We start from the raw sequence: 19998 nt of genomic DNA, 5'->3' as shown, positions 1-19998 counted from the left end.
ATGTCGTTTTGGTTGCCGAACAAAGTGAATCAAATAAAGACTATTATTTAGCTATTGTGTGAAATATTTGCCCGCGCTTATTAATTAGGCTAATGAGGCTACCTGTACTTGGATCGTAATAAATGTAGCGCCCAGTCAGACGGCGTGGAAGCTCGGCTTGTGGCCTCGGCGTGTGAGTAATACCCCTGGCCTCTCTGCTCCTGATGCGGGCCACAGTCACTTTCTTTGGGAAAATAAGGAGTGGTTTAACCGCCATTTGAGACGATAATGGTTAGTGATCCCATTCTTTCAGTCATAATCTTCAAGTAGTTCAAGATTAATGACAGGAGATTAATGACCATGAGTGCGCCGCTTCATTCTGAAAAAGACTTATGAGTTCAAGACAATATTGTTACCGCTCTTATGCTTTATATATATATATATATATATATATATATATATATATATATATATATGTGTGTGTGTGTGTGTGTGCGTGTGTGTGCGCGCGCGCGCGCGTGTACTTATATATATAGGCTATACATAAATAAACATGAAACATGTATTCAAAATATATATATATATATATATATATATATATATTCTTTTGGGTTGGGGGATTAATAATAATGATAAGAATAATATAATTACACTTCACTTCACATTTCACTGCAATAGGAAGACACAGTTTAAATGCAATTTGGTGAAGCAATTAAAATTCCTTAGTTCTTTTTTACTGTAACGTTTATGTAACGTAGACTTATTACATTACAATAACGTAAGTTTATGAGTAGTGTGTTACCGGGGCACGCACATCACGAAAATGCACATTTATTACGCACATTTATTTTATGCGTAAAACGCCTGACTTTTTCCAGCTAACCGTGTTTGAATCTCATTTTATATTAGCAATGTGTACAAATGTATGCAAAAAAACGTGTCAATTTTATTCGAACATAAAAAGACGAATAACTAATTCCGGTGTATTCCGTTATAATTATCTCCCAGAAGGGGTCGCCAGGGCTTTGTGCGTCGGCGCTGCGGTTCCCTGAAATTTCCTCACACGGTGCCGCTTTGCTCTTTCTCTGTCGGCCGTGGTGCTTCCTACTCACGTAGTTAGTTTCAGTGAAACGCTTCACTTTATCGCCCTAAGATACCAACACATTTGTAACATTTTGTTCGGCTAAATGAAGAATCATTATTATTGCAAATAACGTTACATTAATCAATGCTAATTGGAAAGCAGAAGGATAAACATTTTTTTTTTGCCTTTTCGTTCCGCTGATCCAAGCAGGATGTATTTGCTCGTCGCTGAGTCCTCGCTCTCTGCAGTTATCTTTTCGTAAAAGGGAAACGGTCAAATGTCTCCAACCTTTTAGCCAATCTTATACTCCCAATTAGTAGGAAATCCTAATGAGAAATTATGAAGTCCTCTAGCGCATAGGTGCTAATTAAATCTCAGCGGATTAAAATAGAAAGGCAAGGATATCTGATGCTTGACTTCGTTAACTTTTATTTGTACGTCCCTTTACATATATTTTTCATAACACGGGCACTGACCATATCAATTCTTCGTGACAAATTCTGTGCCCTTTGGGGATGTGATTAACTAATTAGAAATTTTACATCATGACGTTTTAGGCAAAAACCTGTCACTTGGGTTTAGAGAGCGCGGTACCGATGGACTGTGAAGACATCGTCCCTGATTTATAAAAGCGATCAAGCAGAAAAAAACTACTCAGAATTAGCCTCTTAGTTATGAATATGATTTTTTCCCTCCTGAACAGAAAATCACTTCGTCAGTTTAACCTTTCCAGCAACAGACCGTTTGTTTGTCTTTCCGCTCCTCCACGCATTAATCCGCTGTTCTGTCCAGGCTTCATTGTAAGACAAAATTTGTGTGTATTTAAACCAACCATGAAATGTCTGTTTTATATATCGCCCCTTTAAATTCAAGATGCCCAACTAATACACTTATTTCTTTTTTCATCTTGTTTTTCTATTGCTTTCCTGCAGCCTTGTCTAATATTCACAAACCTAAATAGACATTTTAACAAATATAAATTTTAATCGATATTATTATTATTATTATTATTATTATTATTAGCTTGAAAACTTTGAGGATGACAAAATAATTTTATAGCATTTTAATAGAAATGGAAATTGTGAAAAGTTAAAATATTGACGTAACAATTTTTTTACCGCGATCTGTACATTTGCTATGTGCAAAAACACACAGTCCTCATGCTGATATAAATTTGTGAAAAATTATAATATTAGAACATTAACTCCCGTGGGCTCAGTCATATCACCAAACATAAATACGTTCTGGCATCGAGTACTATAGGGAATTAAGAGACAGAGTTAGTAACATATCTGCGGGAAATAAGCTGTTGACATATAAAGGCGCTTATACATAGGCTACCGCGTGGTCAAACGCCGCTCATCCAGCGCTTAAAGAATAATTCGGCTTCTTTGCTGACCAAAGACGGGATGGTTATCTTTGCTAACTAATTTGCCGCGAGCGGCCGCGACACGCTTAAAGCTATACGGCTACTTCTGAATCGTGTTCTTGAAACATATTGTCCATTTTCCAAATGCTGACATGTTATTTTATTTTGAATTTGGCCTATTATTATTATTATTTTATTGTATTAAATATTTCTAAGCCAATTTACACAATTTTAATTTAAATCAGGCTGTTAGAGAACTGTTAGTTAGAACTGGTAAATCTGTTTTCGATAGCATCTATTTTGAGACATAAATTATAAATTCAAAGCCGCAATATTCTCGAATAGGACCTTAATAGAATATATCAAGAATATATTCCACAACAAAATAACCCACCAATCAAACACATGTAATTCTGCTGAATACATGTTTGGATGTTGAAAATCATTCGCTATAGACAGATATATATGCCGTTTTCCACTCTATCGTTTTAAAACGTATCTGTTTTTCTTTTTTAAAGCAGGCATGTAGAAGCTTTTTCTGGTTTGTGTAATAAAAGATTTTCCCGCTCCTTTATTGATCACTCACTCTGCGCTAATGTAATTATACTCATCAATAGGAGACTACGGTGGACTCGTTATGTGGCTGACATTGATAAATGATCACCAAAATGTGGCCTTTTCTTTCTCGGTTCCGTGCTTTGGAGCCTTTCCCATACACAGAGTAGTCATAGAAACACCTTATAGCTAGACTAATAGGGGATTGTTTAAAAAGAAAGAATTAATAAAGAAAACACTATTAAGATTAAAAAAATATATATTTTCCAGATAGCGGTCAACTAATACTCCCGCAACACACACACACACACACACATATATACTTACGCACATGCACACACACACGCACACACACACACACACACGTGAGCGCCCAGCTCCTTTCCATTCATTTCACTTATTTTTTGCTTCTGTACCACGTTTTCCTTGATAATTTATTATATTTTTATTATTTTTCAGGAGAGAAGGTTTCCAAAACAGATTAATTAACACGTTGCCTTTTTGCAACACATTTGACAAAGCGTCTGATATGGACTTGTTTGCCAATGTAAAGTGAACATCGCGTTTTTTTTCTTTTAAAAAATAGACCCTACTGAAAAGATTTAGAAAGCAACGTGTGTTCCGTAGTGCATTCCATTCTCTGTTCCTGCAGCTGGACCCAAAGTATCTTTGACAGAGAGAGGGTGAGAGGGGTGGAGCTGTTTAGCTCGCCGGCTTCATCCATCATTCCTGTCAGACCGCATCGGAAAAGAGAAGCGGCAAAGGCAATCTCCCGCCTTTCTCTACGGGGAAAACAGATAAATAAATAAATAAATAAAAATCAATTTCCCTCTACGCTATAATTCAAAGCACAGCATCATCCGTTCAACGAAGGATTTCCACATAAAGACGGGGCATCTCTACATTTTATGTAAACAAAACTAACGGTGAAAGGTGTTTAAATATGCAGAAATACACACACACATACACACACATTTTTATATTTATAACAAAAAAAAAATCGACGAACAAAATCCATATTCCTAACTGAAATCAGCAGATTTTAATATATTTCATATTAATAAGTTTCAGCTTATTTTATAGAAAACATTTTTTGAAATATATTGCTGAAATTTCGGGTTTCGTGATAATAATAATAATAAAAATAATAATAATAATAATAATAATTGTTTAAATAAGTGGAAGTTGGTTATCAAACACTCTACGCCTAGCGAGCGTGGCGATCCCCCCCCCCCCCCCGTAATTCAACACACAGAACTCCTCAGTACTATATAATAACTGCAAAGAATAGTATTTTGTATGCATTTCGTTATTTTCTATAAGGGATTCCGGGTGGATATTTTTGAACACTCGTGTATTCATCAATAAGGTTTACATAATTCCAAACGTATTACTCACTTGTAAAATGCCGTAATAAAGTAGCGACGAAATTTACGCTGTTGTACTGGAACAGTAGTAATTTGTGTCGTGCATACAGAATTAAACCAAGTATTACATACCACTTCGCTAAAATATTACGAGAAATCTTCCACAATATATTGTAAGAATTCGTACAACACTTATTTTTCTTTTAAATTGATGGGAACGAACAACTCCGCTGAATATTTTCTTATTACCAGTTTTCACTTGGAAAACAATATCCATAGTGTAAAATACTTTATTATTATGAGTAATTATACTCATAATAATTCGTTGTCAAGCGAAACATACATTTCGTTACAGAATGGCATTTGAATTGAATGGAAATGAAAGAGTACATATCATAAATCTAATGAAATATTCATATAAGCACTCGAACACTAATAATAAAATAAACAAATAAAAATAAATAATAATAAATATTGCCCGGGGCCTTGGAGAAAAGTGAAAGAAAAATGGGAAGAGTTTTGGATTTAGACTTCCAGGGCCGCGGGCAAACACGGCCAAAATGCAATCTAATGCGTTATGGGAAACCACAGCGCAAGTAAGTCTTCACCAGCAGGTGTCACTGTGGAGCGTTAGAATTCGAGGAGTGCAGGCATTTGATCATAACAGCGTTCAGTCTGAAAGTGATTAGGCTATAGTGAGCGCTGCGCTAGTCTTTTGTTTAAAATCTTTTTTTCCCCTCAAAACACAGACTCTGTAGAAAAAATAAACCGGAACGGCAGCAACACTCCATCTTTACGTCTGTGTCTTTTCACCTTAAAATATTCTTGCGTATGACACATACAATTATCAATACATATTATTTGCTTAAATTCTGGTGTATATCATGGTAAGTTATTGCCTGTGAATATTCTAGCCTTATTGTCCTTGTATTCTTCCTCACACCATTTTCGGTGTTATGGTAATGCCTCAGCAAAAACACACTCGCACACACACTAGTCAAATTATAAATCTCAACAGTTAGAACGTACGAACCCAAAATGCTGCATTTGGCTGCATGGTTGTTTGCTGCGCTGCTGAATGCACCGCTGTCATTAATTATTAAATGCGCGCATTTTGCTCTCGCGCCGCCCGTTACCTATTGTGCGCAGTGTTTGTACTTTGCCTATAACGCGATGGTCCTACGTATTAAGAACAAAGGCATGGGAGGGGCGGAACAAGTGCGCACCACCTGTCATCCTACCTGACAGTTACAAATATACATAAAAAACAGAGACACACAGAGGCACACTACTCTTAAGATTTACTACACTGTGGGCAAAAATTGCTACTCAGGTTAAACTAAATACACGTGTAAAAAAAATCGTTGCTGTTCCTTTAAAAATTTATAATCAACCTTTTACACTTGGGTAATAAATAAATATATACATGAACACAGCAATCCAATAATAATAATAATAATAATAATAATAATAATAATAATAATAATAATAATAATCTTCCACCATCGCATGGAACAGTCATATAGGGAGAAAGCAAAATTTGTAATCAATACTTAAACAGACAAACATCTAACAAATATCAAAAATGAATTATTTATTACAGCATTTGTGACTCAACATCTTTAAACATAACGTCACAGTCCTCATACAAGTATGAATGTCATATTTGACAAAGCTTACGGGAGACAGCTTTTTTTTCTTTTCTAGTGAGGAACACGTGCTGAAAAAGGAAGGATTCATAGACATACAATATCAATGTCACAGCAGATCTGAAACTAGCAAAAACATTCTTTTTTTCAATTGAGGTAAAACACATAGAATATCTAACAAGAAACAATGAATAGACTGAGCTCTGTACGAAGTTTATTACAATGCTCTCTCTGCTCATCCCTTAGCGTCGAGTTCATAATTTAAGTCCTTTTTTTTCCTTTTAGGTCTTTGGTGCATCAGCAATCAATAGTTTCCTCCATGCCAAAGAATCCAGCACCGCTCAGCGTCGTCTGTGCGGATCCAGAGGCAACAACTATCGCGCGTTGCTGCTATTCCACCGTCGAGCTTCCCGTGATCAGGCTCTATCAACCAGAGTCCCGGATGTAAAAAATAACGGGCAATGAAATATGACGAAAAGTGTAAAAATAATAAAAAATAATATCGGTGAAACCAAGTCGATCCAGTGCTTGGGAAAGTCAGAACGACAGTTTTACCAACAGAGCAATGTTCGTCGGAGGAGGAGAGGCTGGCGAACCGCTTTCAGATGGTTTTCGGGGGGGCATGGGGGCTTACATGGCAGCCGCATCCAGATGTTCCCTCAGATCCAGGTCCGGGTCTCCTACTCACTTTGTTCTGGGCAGCCAAAGTCATGCTGGGGGTTCTGTCCATTTAGCTGCACAAAGACAGTCTCTCTTCAGGGATGAACATACAGTGTGGAAAATGGGGATGGACTCTTATTCTAAAACTAGCGCAGGAAATGAGTTGAGCGATCCAAGGAAAAAAATGCACAAGTTTAAACTCTGATTCTCTATTTTACACTACAGTAGTTATAACTCTTGGAGCCTTTGAAGTTTTTTTTTCATCGTATTACGTTCGTTTAAATACATACTCCGAAGTGATTGCTGTAAAAATTATGGTGTCACTTGAGAAACGGTGTGCGTACGCGTGTGTGTCCGTGCATGCGTTTGTGTGTGCACGTGTGTAGCGTGGATGCGCCTTTGCGTCTGTAACAGAAGATGTAAGATCATCTTTTTTTTTGCAAAAGCCCAAAATTTAACAAAGTCTGATTGGTCCTCTGTTGCTGTTAAAAACAGGAACAAAAAAAAGAACGTGACAAAAATCATCACAGTTTCTCTAGATTCCCTATGTCCAATTATGATTAACTTTTTATTGTTTTTTTTTTTTCTTCGTTGTTGTTCTTTTCTTCTTGATGTGGGAACGCCATTCGGTGCCAGGGGTTGACGGGAATGAAGACAGGCTCTGTGCAGGTGTGGTGTAGGCGGGGTCCTCCTGGTGGTGGGCATTATTGGGTGGGGACGGGGCTGGGGCTGGATCAGATGGGGGGGGGGTTACTTCTGTATCATAACAGGGGAGGGGTGTATTTCGGCAGTGCCTCGTCCATACCCACAGGACCACTCTGAGGTAAAGGGTGCCCCTGACAGGCCTCGTGAACCTGCAACACACAGAGTGCGCAGATTTTACACACTGACGTGTTACGTGGATGGTCATGTGACCGGAATGAGCCATGCAGCTGTACCTTTAAGAAAGGCATCGTTTATTGCACCACCTATACCGTCTGTATTATGTTTCATTGTACATAATCGATTAATTGTTAAAACAAAATCGGTGATATAATTTGCAATTTGTAACTTTTAACATAACAATGTTAATAAATGATAAAATACATTTATATATATATATATATATATATTTCTAAATTATAGAAAGGCAAAAAACAGTGTTTCAGGTAAAACAGTTATGCAGGTAAAAACAAAGAGACGGATAATAAGCAGGCGAGAGCGGCATGCCAGTGCAGACAGCAGCACTGAGATTCGTGGCACCTCCATCAGATCAGGAAAGAGACTTCATGTGTTTCATGCCTGACGAAAGGACGCTCGCTTGCTAATGCTTAGCCTGTTGAGCTCCTGGTGATTTTAGCACGCTGCACGGAGAGAAGTTGAGCACCAGCAGGGGGCGCTTTCACATACAGTCTCGGCCCACAGGGAGCCCTGTGTTCCAGCTATCCGGCAAAACTGTGATATATCCCATGAGTTCCTCACCATCACCACCGCTCTACCCTGCTCCGACGAGCTATCACAGTAGAAGACTAATACAGAACCAATTTTTTTATTGCAGCGTTATGACCTCATTTGGTATAGATGAGAGGTCCGGAAAGTTCCAGAAATAGGCACTGGTGGGAAATACGATGGCCTCCTCAGTACAGCCAATGTAAACGTCTATCGGACAGGCCTTTCTAGAGGCGTTGGGAAGGTGGGAGTGTTACTCCAACAGAGTATGGAGGCTGAGGAGTGATGGAGCTTGGGAAGAGAGAGAGAGAGAGAGAGTCCTACAGAAAGATGAGGCCTGGGCTGTGAGGAGGGTTAGGGGTCTGGACTGCAGGCCCTGCAATATGACTCTCCTGGGGATTAGCTCAGCTTGGGGGGGGGGGGGGCATGGCGAGGTCTCTCAGAGGTAACCAGGCATGCTCAGTAGGTACACACTTCTACCTTACACCGCAATTAAGGAATTGCACAGGCATAAACAAAGACGGCCGTGAGGGCCGAGATTAATGGCCTTTATCGTGTTCTGAGAGAAGCTGCCCCCCCCCCCCCCAACTCTGCTCACAATATTCACTTTACACTTAAGTTCATTCACAACGCAAAGCGCCGTCTTAAAATCCCACTACTGCGGTCATAAAAAAGTAAATTGATCCGATGTGTGTGTACGGGGGGGACGGGGGGGGGACGCGCTCACCTCTGTTTAACCCGGGGTCGGCTGCCGGTAAAAGACCCAGCAGATGTTTGTAGCGCCGCAAGGCGGCCTGGCCTGCTGAAGGCGGCCCCTTGGCGGACAGGGGCGATAAACTTGGGGACGGGCGATAACCCGGACTGCGGTACGGCGGCCGGCTCGCCGGGCGGTAATGAAGTATCAAGCTCGCCATATTGTGCGGCTGCACAATCAAATCAGCAAAGGATTGCTCTCCTATGTATTCAGCCATTAATGTAATTGGTCATGAAGCATAAAATATGTTGTAATTAAATCGTCTTGAAATTATATGGCCTATATTAAGAATTATCCGAGCTGGGCAAATGTTGTCTCTGTGCGGCTGTTTTCGGGAACATTGCTCCCCGCGCCTCCGTCTCCATTTATCCGAAGCTGGGAGGAGAGAGGAGGCTGGGGCTCGTACCCGGGGCCGGCCGTCTGACCCCACGGAGCCCCCGCCTGCCATTTACATATAAAGGCTTCTGTTAATCAAGGTAAGTGTTTTTATATTGTGTCTCATTGAGCAGCGGCTTCTAGGTGTTAAATAAAAGCCGGTATGCCCCAGTGCCTCTGGGAGGCGATACATCTTCATTTCTGAAATGTCAGCAGCCTGTGTGTGTGTGTGTGTGTGTGTGTGTGTGTGTGTGTGCGTGACGTCGCCCCCTCCTGGCCTACCACCGGGCTGAGGCTGTTAACGGCGGAGAGCCCAGGATGATCCAGTTTTTATGCGCGGCCCCCTGGTTAACGACCCCCGCCCCGCAGCGACAGTGGCAACGTCCCTGCAAGTGAGTGTATGCATGCATCCGCCGTTGAGCTGCCGATTGGTGGATATGGCCGCCGTACCCGCGTCCTTGTGAAAGCCCCCCCCGACAGATTGATGGTGGCCGAATGGGCGCCTCCCACCCCCCCTCGGCGATGCTCCGCTGGAGCCTGAATAATTCCCCCTACCCACCGGCAGCTGCGAGATGTTATTTTCCCCTAAGTGTCCAACATTTGCATGGACCCTGCATTGGTGGGCGGGGCAGAGCAGCCATGAGGAATCCTCTCTCAGAGCCACACAAGGGCTCCACCCATATTTGCTATGTCATTAGACTAAGGTGTATCTTTAACAGGCCATGCAGCTTTGAGTTTGTGGGGGGGGGGGGGGGGGGGATAAGACGCGGAACTTACTTCCTGCTGTGTTTGTGTTGGCTTCGCAGGATGCACCCTACATGTAGTGCCATTGCCCATCCATGCCCATATTCATGCCCATTCCTCCCATTGGCCCTACAGTTGGAGAGAATATCACACATTCAGACATCAAGGATGCATTAACCAATCACAGAGTGGTAGAACCACCCAGTGAACCAATCAGAGTAGCAAAACCACCCACTGAGCAAAGGTCCCATGTCCACAGCATTTCCCTAACATTCAGGCACATTTGTCATACAGCATTTCTGTACAAAATGACCGGCAATTCACTTTGTGCATTAGAATGAACAATAACTTCACATTTGCGTACAATGTATAAATTGAGGCAAGCTTGAGGTAGCTTTGCTTTAAATAAGCTTCAGATTTTAAATGGCCTAACACAGTGAATGGAGTTAGTACTGATTCTGGAGCCCTTGTGTGTTTACAGAGCAGGAAGCAGAGGATGTACATTCTGTGCCCGGCGATTGCATATCACAGGAGCGAAACTGGCCATTCAGGATCTGAATAATAAAGTATCGCCACTTCTTAAGGGCTTGTGGATTAGTGCCATTGAAACAGACACCATCTGTTCTATAAATCTCTTCTTTTCTACATGTAACGCTTTTTTTTGTACTGTATGGGTGAAAGGAGGACAAGCCGGACTGCAGGAGAAGGGCAGTGGTGGGGGGCAGTCTGACAGGCTGGGGGAGTGGGTGGGGGGGGGGGGGTCACCTACCAGCTGGCCGGATCCCCATGTGCTGCTGGCCATCCAGCACGAAGCTGCCCATGGGTTGACCCTCGGGACTGTAGGCCGCTCCCTGGCTCACTGAAGGATCAAGAAGAAAACCTGATTGTGGTCAGAGTGCCGACGCCAGGAGAGAGAGGAGAGAAGACACAACCAGAGTGTCAGCGCCTGTCCCGACCTGATCCCAGACCAGCCCCCGTCAGTGAGAGAGGCACGCGGCAGACTCGCAGGATGCAGCAGCATGCTGCGCAGAGGGGAAGCATGCTGTGGGACACGACTCCAAATATACGCATGCAAGTAGGCAATGTGTGCATTAAATTAGTAAGTGCTGGACTTATGCTACAGATATTCAGTCCGGCACTGAGTATAAATTTTTTTTTTTAGACCTGCCACAGCATGCATCCCTTCAGTGACCAATGAAAGGCGCTGATGAGGATGGACATGCAGCACACGGTGAGGAACCAACATGATGACATCACAGGATACCTGACCAATTACCTTCAGTGACCACACAGAGCACACAAAGCATTCTGGGATGCTTTGTAAGAATGGCTGCGCTGAATATCCAGAATTAGCCCTGCCGTTATTTAAAGAAGCACTAATACTTGAATTGTTTGGCGGTGAAATAAAACTCACACTAAGCTTAAAAGAGCGTGTGTTTTTGGTCTGCAAAGAAGTGGGTTAAGACCATTTAAGACCTCCTTAAAGGCATATCAGTAGACAAGGGGCAGACTTAATAAAGCGTCTACAACAACGTGACAAAACTTCTCACCGTGACGACAGTCATTACTTCACGAGTGCTCTACTATCATTACTTTGCATAATTCCAATGCAATGCAGTATTACGAAGCCCTGTACTAATTTAGATGAGATGGGTGCAGAATTGGGGCAGCCCAGCATTGGTAATAAATGGCATATCCAAGGACTAAAGTTTATTATCCAGAATAATCTGCAAACCCAGGAGATTAAGACAAGCTGGTATCTGTGCAGCCTTTTGAAGGTCTGCAGCTCGTGAGAATTTAAAGTATGCTTTTAAACATTCAGATCACAGCCGCGTAACTGTAGCAGGAGCCCCGGCGCTCTCGGTTTCTCTCGGCGCTCCTCCTCTCAGCACTGGTTCGCTTTCATTTGCCCAGTCCCCCTCCCCCCCATCGCTCGGCCAGCTCCTCCACCGGAGTCGGACGATTAGCGGCTGGGCATTTTCTCACAAATCCTTTGGTCCACCTGCGTGGAGGACTTCCCAGAAGGTTCCAGACACGGTCGTTGACGACGAAGCTCTGGATTTCCACTAACCACATCCCAAAAACGCGTACGTGATTTGCAGCTGTTGTTCCCTTTTCGTATTGTACCTCTTTCACACGCACGCAAACACGCAGACTTTACTTACAACATCCTGCTCGCATGCAATAGTGGAACCAACAGATAGGACTAAAGAAACATGCAACTATACAGTGAGAAACGTGGAGTGAGACACAAACAGAGGTGTGGAGCATGGACTTCAAACCCAGTGATCTTTTCTTTACATTTCATAAAACACTTCATGTAGCATTCGGTTGTACGTTAATTTCTCTAACTGGCTGTTTTCTAGCAAGCATATCGCTACCGAATACCTAAAGTAATTGGACCGGATTGGATGAAAACGCAAAGCGGCGCTTCTGCGTGTCTCAGAATCGGGCCAATCGGGCCGAGGGGAGATTAAGGCAGCCGCTGAGGCGGAGGAGGCTGCGAGTTCGCACCGCCGCCAGCGGGACCGCGTGCGTGCGTCAACAATCCTGACACCCGTGCCCAATTACTGCCCCGTGGGGAATCTCTCAGAATGCGGCGCTCCAGTCACTACACTGGACGGCGTCCAATCTGGGTCAAATAGCTCCGGTGTGCTGTGATCCTGGAGCGGGGCCGAGGGGCGGCTTTAGCGCAGGCGGCGCCCTTTGGCGGGCGAGGCGGAGAGATTTGGCTGCGGTTCGGTTTTAGAGATGAGAGGCTGGGGATTACCTGCTCTGTTCGACTGATCGATCATGGGCTGTACTATCCTTCTTCTCGCGTTGATGAACCTGAAGGAAAGAGAAAGAAAATTTACATTTTTTCACCCTTTTCTTCTGCGGCCGGGGATCCATAAATGACCTCAGATGGCATCACTCACTTAACGGCACAGCGCACACAAAGAGCAGGCTGCGTTATGAATGTTACAGAACAACGAAATGCCAGAAACCGGGGGGAAAAGGTAATTATTTAAAGAAAGGGTGCCATTGGTGGCTTATTTTAATGTCCCTCGTGATCAATTCCTCTTTTCAATAAAGCTTTTACTGTCCTTTACAACCTATTCTTCTTGCTTAATAAAGCTGTTGATTACATTCAGTAACTATGGTGACCGTGGAGAAATTCCACAGCCATAAATAAATCCAGCAGCTCTTGTTCAGTCAGGGCTTGACTGCAAGGAGCCGCAACTTTTTCCCCCTCTTGGCTGGCTCTCTCTCTCTCACTCTCTCTCTCTCTTTTACTAACTCTCCCTCTTTCCACCTGCATCCCCTGGGAGGAAGAAGATAAACATGTTATTCTCTGCAGGTTATGACTCATTAGAAGCTCTCAATAATAACAATAGTACAGTGGAGGGGTGTGGTGCTGGAGGTGTTTTCTCCGGAATCTGTGGCACACTCTGGCACCCAAGACCCTAAAAGAAAGCTTCCTCTACATTCCTGTATTCTGGGACTCCTGTCAGTGTGCCCCCACTGCCCCCCCCCCTCCCGCGCCAGTTCAGCGAAGGGTAACAGGTTTATGGCAGGAAAGGGAAAGCTGTGACATAAGGCCTTCCATGTTACTCATGGCTCTATGCACCCAGATAACTGCAGAGCTTTGTGAAGAGTGCGAGTGAAAACACGACTGGGCCGTGCGAATGTTCACGAGGACACAACAGGAAAAGGCCTGGATTAAACGGCCGCCGGCGATTAAGCGCGGCACGGCTGTACCTGGGTGTCCCCGGCGGTGACCTGGCCCCCCAGATTCACAGGCATGGGTAGCCATTGTTTCAGTCTCCGAACAAGTCGCCATAGTAACAGCCAAAGTGGGGGCTCATCACTGTTTTTTTGTCCCCACTGTGTTGCTTTATCAGTTCAAGGCAACTGACATTCTCATAGGTGGGGGTTATTCCCCCAGCTACCAATGCCAGATCATTTTTATTATTTACAGCTGCTAAACCCCCATGCCCCCCCCCCCCCCACATGCCCCCCCTTCATGCCCTTGAGCATAACTCGAGCAGTCCCTTGGGCATTGGGGGGGGGGACGTTGACCGGTTTCTTTAAGCATGGGAACTCCACGCCGTACCCCCCAAAAACATGATTAAAAGCAAGGTTATGGGGTGGCAGGGAGGGGGGCTCATTCCTTTGGATATTCATCAGCATATTTACATTACTAAAGATAGGGGGGGAGAGGAAGAAAGGAAAAAAAAACATCCATGGCCCAATCAATGTACAGAGCCCACGTAGGATCACAAAAGAGTTCAGAACCTTTTACGCGCACACACACTCCCTCTGTACCTGGGAAAGCGGGGTGATGCGTGAGTGTGTGTGTGTGTGTGTGTCCAGCCTTTAGCTCCTCTAAAGCTCTCTGGCAGCTTTTTGCTTCAGCTCCCTTTATTCCAGGGACTGGGAGAGAGAGAAAGCAGGCTGGTCCCCCCCCCCAGTCCCTGTCAGTGCACGGCCTTTCCAAGCAGTTACGCGGCAGGATTTATGGCCGCTTGTTGTTCTTTACAGCGCACATAAAGTGAGGAGAGGCTGCGTTGAGTAACAGTGTGAAGCGCTGGGGCCCTGCTAGGAGCAGCCAGTGGGGGCATCAGGACCGGCCGTCCGACGCCCCCCTGCACAGGGCCCTGCAAAGAGCAGCCAGTGGGGGCATCAGGACCGGCCGTCCGACGCCCCCCTGCACAGGGCCCTGCAAAGAGCAGCCAGTGGGGGCATCAGAACCGGCCGTCTGACGCCCCCCTGCACAGGGCCCTCCTCAGAGTAGCCAGCAGTGGCACGAGGGCCGAGCGTCTGAGTCCCCTGCACGGGCCCTGCCTCTACATCCAGCGGCATCCAAGCACTAGGGAATGCGGCGCTAACTCACTAACTAGGCCCGTAATCAGGACTACCTCACCAGTCTTTCCTGTGGACACACCTGGCAGCCCAGTCCTGCTGTCAGCATTCCTGCTCAAGGGAACATTCATGCCAGACCATGCTGTCCTGGAAGCCAGCCAAGAGAGAGGGGCCCCTGAAAGAGCTCAGCCAATGAGCAGCAAGAGCTGTAGTCAGCCCATCCAATGGGAGGCCACGTCACCGGTCTGACAGGTTTCCAAACTTTGTATCTGTAGGCCCATCCTGAAATGCATGCCACCTGCGTGTCTGCCAGCCCAACCTGCACAGAAATCCCTTTTTTGAGGAAAACGTCTTTAGAAAATAGCTGAAAATCAGACTCTCCTGTTCCATTTTCACCACTGAATATACACATTAATGAGACAGATGTTGGGAGCTATTAATAGCATCGGCTTAAAGCCGGACTTTTAAACAGGAGGGCGACTCTTGGCCCCGACGCAGCACTGGGGAGGCCGAGTCCTACCACAGCGCCCACTTGATCCTGCACAGGATCGGGCCTGAACTCCGAGGAAGGGGAGCAGAGTATTGCTCCTGCTGGGCCCTGAGAGACGACAACTTCCTCTCGGAGCTGTCAGAGTGCAGGGATCATTACAGCCAGACTGTTAGGACAGACTTAATTGAGCTGTTAAAGAGCGTAACGCAGCGAGTCAGCCCCCTGGCTTGGGCGTACTCCTGTGCCGGGGGGCAGAAACAGAAACGGAGGGGGGGTGGGGGTGGCTGTCTTGAGGACACAGCCCCACCCTCAGATATCCCCTGGCTCTCATCCACTTCCTGAGCTGAGCATGCTGGGTAATGTACATTTCTCCATACGGCAGCCTGCAATCTCTTTCCTCAGATTTCCTCCCACCTCCTTGTCTCTTGCCCCTGAGGCGGTCCCCCCCCCCCACCCCCAAGCCAAGGGATGGACCGGCCTGTAAACGCCCATCAAAGTGGCGCATCAGAGAAGCAAGGAGGGGGCACCGGGGTGTCAAACTTTGATCCCACCAGGTGCCGCGTTTTCCCCACATGCCGGGACTGTGCTCCTCAGCCGCACCTGCACTCCCTGTCCTGCGGCAGGAGTGTGCGGAGAAACGGGGGTTAGGGGGAGGAAGATTTGGGGAAAAGAAGCTCTCCTCTGTTCTCTTGCAGCGTCAACAAGCTCTGACAACTGCAGCGAGTTTCTCTTGGCATCCGCAAACCTCCCGGGCATCGCCTTGGACGACTCACCCTTGTTCCCCCTCCCCCACCCCTTTCTTCCGAGAGATATGATAGTTATTGTTCCATTCAGCCTGGTATAGGGAACAGGCCGCAGCCAAGCCTGCCTGGGGCGTAAATACACCTGTGTGAAAGAAGCCTTATTGTGTAACTCGCCACACCGCTAACCCGCCTCAGCGAGGCCCGGTACGCCCTCGCTCTGATGGCACTCAATTCCTCCCCCCGAGTCTCTGCCGGACGGATGCTGCTGTTCTGGAAGGTTCTCCCAGTGCTGTTACGGTGATTAACCCCTAGCAGAGGAGCTCTGGGGGACTGGCTTATCCGGCGTGCTTCTTAGCCACGTGTCCAGGAGCCAAAGCGCGCCCTCTCACTCTCTGTCAGTGCCCCCCCCCCTTTTACACATCGGCCCTCGGAAAGCTGGGCCGGCTGTTAATGATCCGGCCGCTTCCCAGTGCTCCCACAACGGCACGCTCGTACTGGCCCTGCCGCATTGAACCTGCCAGCTTACTTCAGGTCCAGAAAGTAAAAATCCAGACCAAGATATTGTTTCAACCATCCAGTTGAGTAGTCTGTGAATGTGACTGATTGGCTGAAACAAAATCTTGGTCTGGATTTTTACTGTCTGGACCTGAACCATCCACCTCCACCTGCCAGCTATGGGGCACTAGGGAGGACCTGCTAGAGAAGGTGGGTTCAGCTGGGGATCCGCCCCCCTAAGCCAGTGCTAACGAATCCCCTCAGAGATCACAGCCTGTTCCAGTATCCCCCTCCTATGTCCTGGGGAGGACAGGCTGAGTGGCAGGTACCCTGGAACGCTGACATGTGATCTCACAGCAGGCAGTGTGTAAGGCACTGCGGGGCTCCTGCACAGCACTCAGAGTGTGAGGGGAAGTCATGTATCCTTATAGCCTGCTTCTGATTAGACTGTAATACTCCAATAGGCCCCCTGCCCCGGGGCTGCACGTCTACCCGCGTCCCAGGGGAGCCGGGCCGCGGTCAGGCCGGCCCGCCGGGTCAGGTCGGGGTATCGAATGTACCCGCGTTCGCCGGGCGACGGTCCCCGCTTCTGCTCGGCACACTGGCGCATTGTCTGGGAATCCCCAGTGCGGCGGCCTTCGGGAACGCGCCTGTGCCGAATGAAAGCAGATCCGCGCTGCGGCAGCGCCGTCCCCAGGGCGAGAGGCAGCCGGCTTTGCTGGGACTTACGGCATTAGCAGTGTGCATTACCCACCGCGCCATCCACACCTGCCTGCCGCTCTGCTAATCACCTAGGAGCTTAACCCCGCGGGCCGGGAGAGTGTAGTGCGGGGGAACCGGGGACGAAGGTCTGCGAGGATTCCACAGGCACACCGTCACCTCATCCTCATTTACTACCGTTATTATTATTATTATTAATAATAATAATAACAATAACAATAACAATAATAATAATAATAATAATAATAATAATAATGAAGACTAATCTTCTCACACAATGGACTTTTTATGGACTGAAAACTTTATCCTGTACAACAGCCTGTCCAAGAAACGTTCCAGTTCTGAGTACACGGCCTTAGGTCCAGCAGTCCAGCACAGTGCACGGTTCTAACTGGAAGACAGACGGACCCCCCCAGGAGAGATGGACGCCAGATTCTCATTAAGCCGAGTCAGTTCTAATGTACACTAATAGAGTAACCCCCCCCCCCCACACCCCCCACTGAGCCGGAAAAAGAATGTGGCCAGGAAACGTGACCGGAAATGGCAGAGTGATGCGGTGGGGGGGGGGGCTCAGCTCCTCAATGCTCCCCTACTGCGGGAGGGGTCTGGGAGCAGCGAGGGCTCCTTCCCAGGCGCTGGCTAATGAAAGCACCGCGGGGGGGCTGCAAATTAGGGAGGAACGATAATCACACTCCAATCGATACGTAGGCTGACGACTCCAGGCAGTGAGAAGAAGCACTGGGGGTGGGGGGCGGGGGGCGGGGGGCAGGGCGGGTGGAGAGCAACAATAGGTACCAGACTGTCACAGCGTCACAATGCAGACGTGCTGTAATGCGGCCGTGGGAATGCTGCTGATGGAGAGGCGTGGCTACGCGGGGGCCAGCCGTGCAGGGCTGCAGCGAAACATGCGGGGCGCTTCAGACATGCGACACACAGACAGGTTTGGCCTAGTACTGCGGCGGCCCCCTCCTGAAGAATCCCGCTGGACATGGCTTTGTTTTAGGGAGTCCCCCCCCCCCCCCCTTTGGTGGATGAGCTGTCATGAAGCTGGTGGACAGGGGGGTATTAAGTAAACTAACATGTAGTTTTGCTTAACGAGGCCATGCATGGGCAGGACTCACTGGGACCACAAGGGCGGCAAGAGAGGGACATGGGGGGGGGGGGGGGTAAGATACCTGACACCTGGGGACCAGCCTATCACACCTGGTCACGCTCTATGCTGGCTTTAGGCCCACCCCCTCCAGGAGGCCCACATTCTGTTACCGTGGTGACCTCCAGCCGCACACACATAATAAAACAACCCAGTGGCCTTTCCACCTCATCCGTTTCATCAGCTGAGCGCTCCGTCTGACTCCCCGGAGGTACATTTTGCAGAAACCTGTTGTAGCCCCGTTTCAGGTAATTAATCTTGATTGCTCTCGTAGAAACACCCCGCTGTATAAACGGCAGAAAAAAACATCTTGGCACTAGTTTTGTACGTCATTTTTGGTGAGAGCCGGGTAGGCAGCTTCAGTGTGGATTCAGGTTGCCGCTGACCCTGACAGAAGGCCTGGCTGCTACGTCGGGCGAGCAGGGCTTGCTGGACCACCACCTTTTCACAAACACACGAGGGGTTACACTAGGGGAACAGCGAAGCCCCCCTTGCCTTGAATGAAGCGTGTTTTTCACACGCCTGTGCATGGGCCACACCTCCTTCCCTTCATAAATCACTATTGGCTGCTGCGTAACAGAGCACTGTGCTTTTTTTGTAACACAAGGTGGTAGACACAGCGCGATCGCATGCTAATTACCGCTAAGTCCGCGGCTTGCATATGCATATGACCGTCATCTTCTCTGGGTTGCGTGTTGTTGCCACGTCTGTGGGGGGGATGGTGGTGGTTAAGTTTCCCCCTCCGAATGCCCACCCCCAATTGGCATCAGTGCCCCGTCAGACCAGTGCCATACCCGGCCACTGCGTGCATGCAGCTGTCCCCAAGGACAGCCCTTCCCTTTCTGGAAAGTTCCAGAAAAACGATGGATCCGCGGCAGCGGCTCCTTGCCTCCCGCACGCCTCCACCTCCACTCGCCACGTCGCAAATCTCACCGTGGTTCGTTCCGGAGCATGACACCACCGCTCGTTTGCGGCTCCTCATTAACAAACAATACTGCTGTGAAATTGGTTTAATGACAAAGTAATAAAATTGCCATTCGGCTCACAGATGGCCACGGGCGCCGGGGCCTCTCGCGCGGCTTACCGGGGCCGCTGGCGTTCCATCCGCAGCTTATTCCCGCGCACGCCGCACCTCTTTTCTTTCCTCCTTTGCAAACGAGCTCCCCCCTCCCGTCTCTGCGAATAAGAGGCTTCGCCCACGCTGCTGACAGCCGCTTGCGCTGAAATGCACGGGCCCTATAATTAAACAGGCCGGCGATAATTTGCAGTTGTGTGGGACGGAGGAGACAAAATGGAGTGAAAATAAACCGTCTGTCTTGGGTCCCCTTCAGCCCCTGCACTGGTTTGTTTCGCCCCTTCAGAACGGCTGGGGGGGGGGGGGGGGGAAGAGAAAATTGCCTGCTTTTTCCAGTTTTCGCACGATTTGCATAAGATTTACATAAGATGACCCCCCCCCCCCCCCCCCCAGAACAAAAGTTTGGGCGACCATCTTCCCGATGAAGCTCGACATCTAAAGTGGACTCTAAGGGGCATGCCCATGCCCGCCTATTATGAAATAACTCGGTATCGATTGGTCGGCCGGGTCTTGTCC

The 19998-nt window shown here is 47.3% G+C and overlaps 1 protein-coding gene across 3 annotated transcripts in view; it reads right to left on the bottom strand.

Annotated features, from left to right (window-relative positions):
• Positions 1 to 5931: 5931 nt before the first annotated feature.
• The window catches only part of LOC111841763 (homeobox protein Meis2), a 59790-nt gene continuing 45723 nt past the window's right edge, over positions 5932 to 19998 (bottom strand). For 2 of the 3 annotated variants that reach the window (XM_023807740.2, XM_023807741.2), the window contains exons 10-13: positions 12735 to 12793; positions 10734 to 10844; positions 9998 to 10093; positions 5932 to 7517 (exon numbers count right to left, since the gene is read on the bottom strand). In XM_023807740.2, the coding sequence (XP_023663508.1) occupies positions 10035 to 10093; positions 10734 to 10844; positions 12735 to 12793 (229 nt within the window). In that variant the 3' untranslated portion in view covers positions 5932 to 7517; positions 9998 to 10034. The remainder of the gene's footprint in view (positions 7518 to 9997; positions 10094 to 10733; positions 10845 to 12734; positions 12794 to 19998) is intronic. The other variant, XM_023807742.2, reaches the window with a different exon arrangement.

Source organism: Paramormyrops kingsleyae, chromosome 19 (assembly GCF_048594095.1).
Source record: "Paramormyrops kingsleyae isolate MSU_618 chromosome 19, PKINGS_0.4, whole genome shotgun sequence".
NCBI lineage: Eukaryota > Metazoa > Chordata > Actinopteri > Osteoglossiformes > Mormyridae > Paramormyrops > Paramormyrops kingsleyae.
The sequence above is the reverse complement of the archived record's forward strand: the minus strand, read 5'-3'. Positions and strand labels throughout refer to the sequence as shown.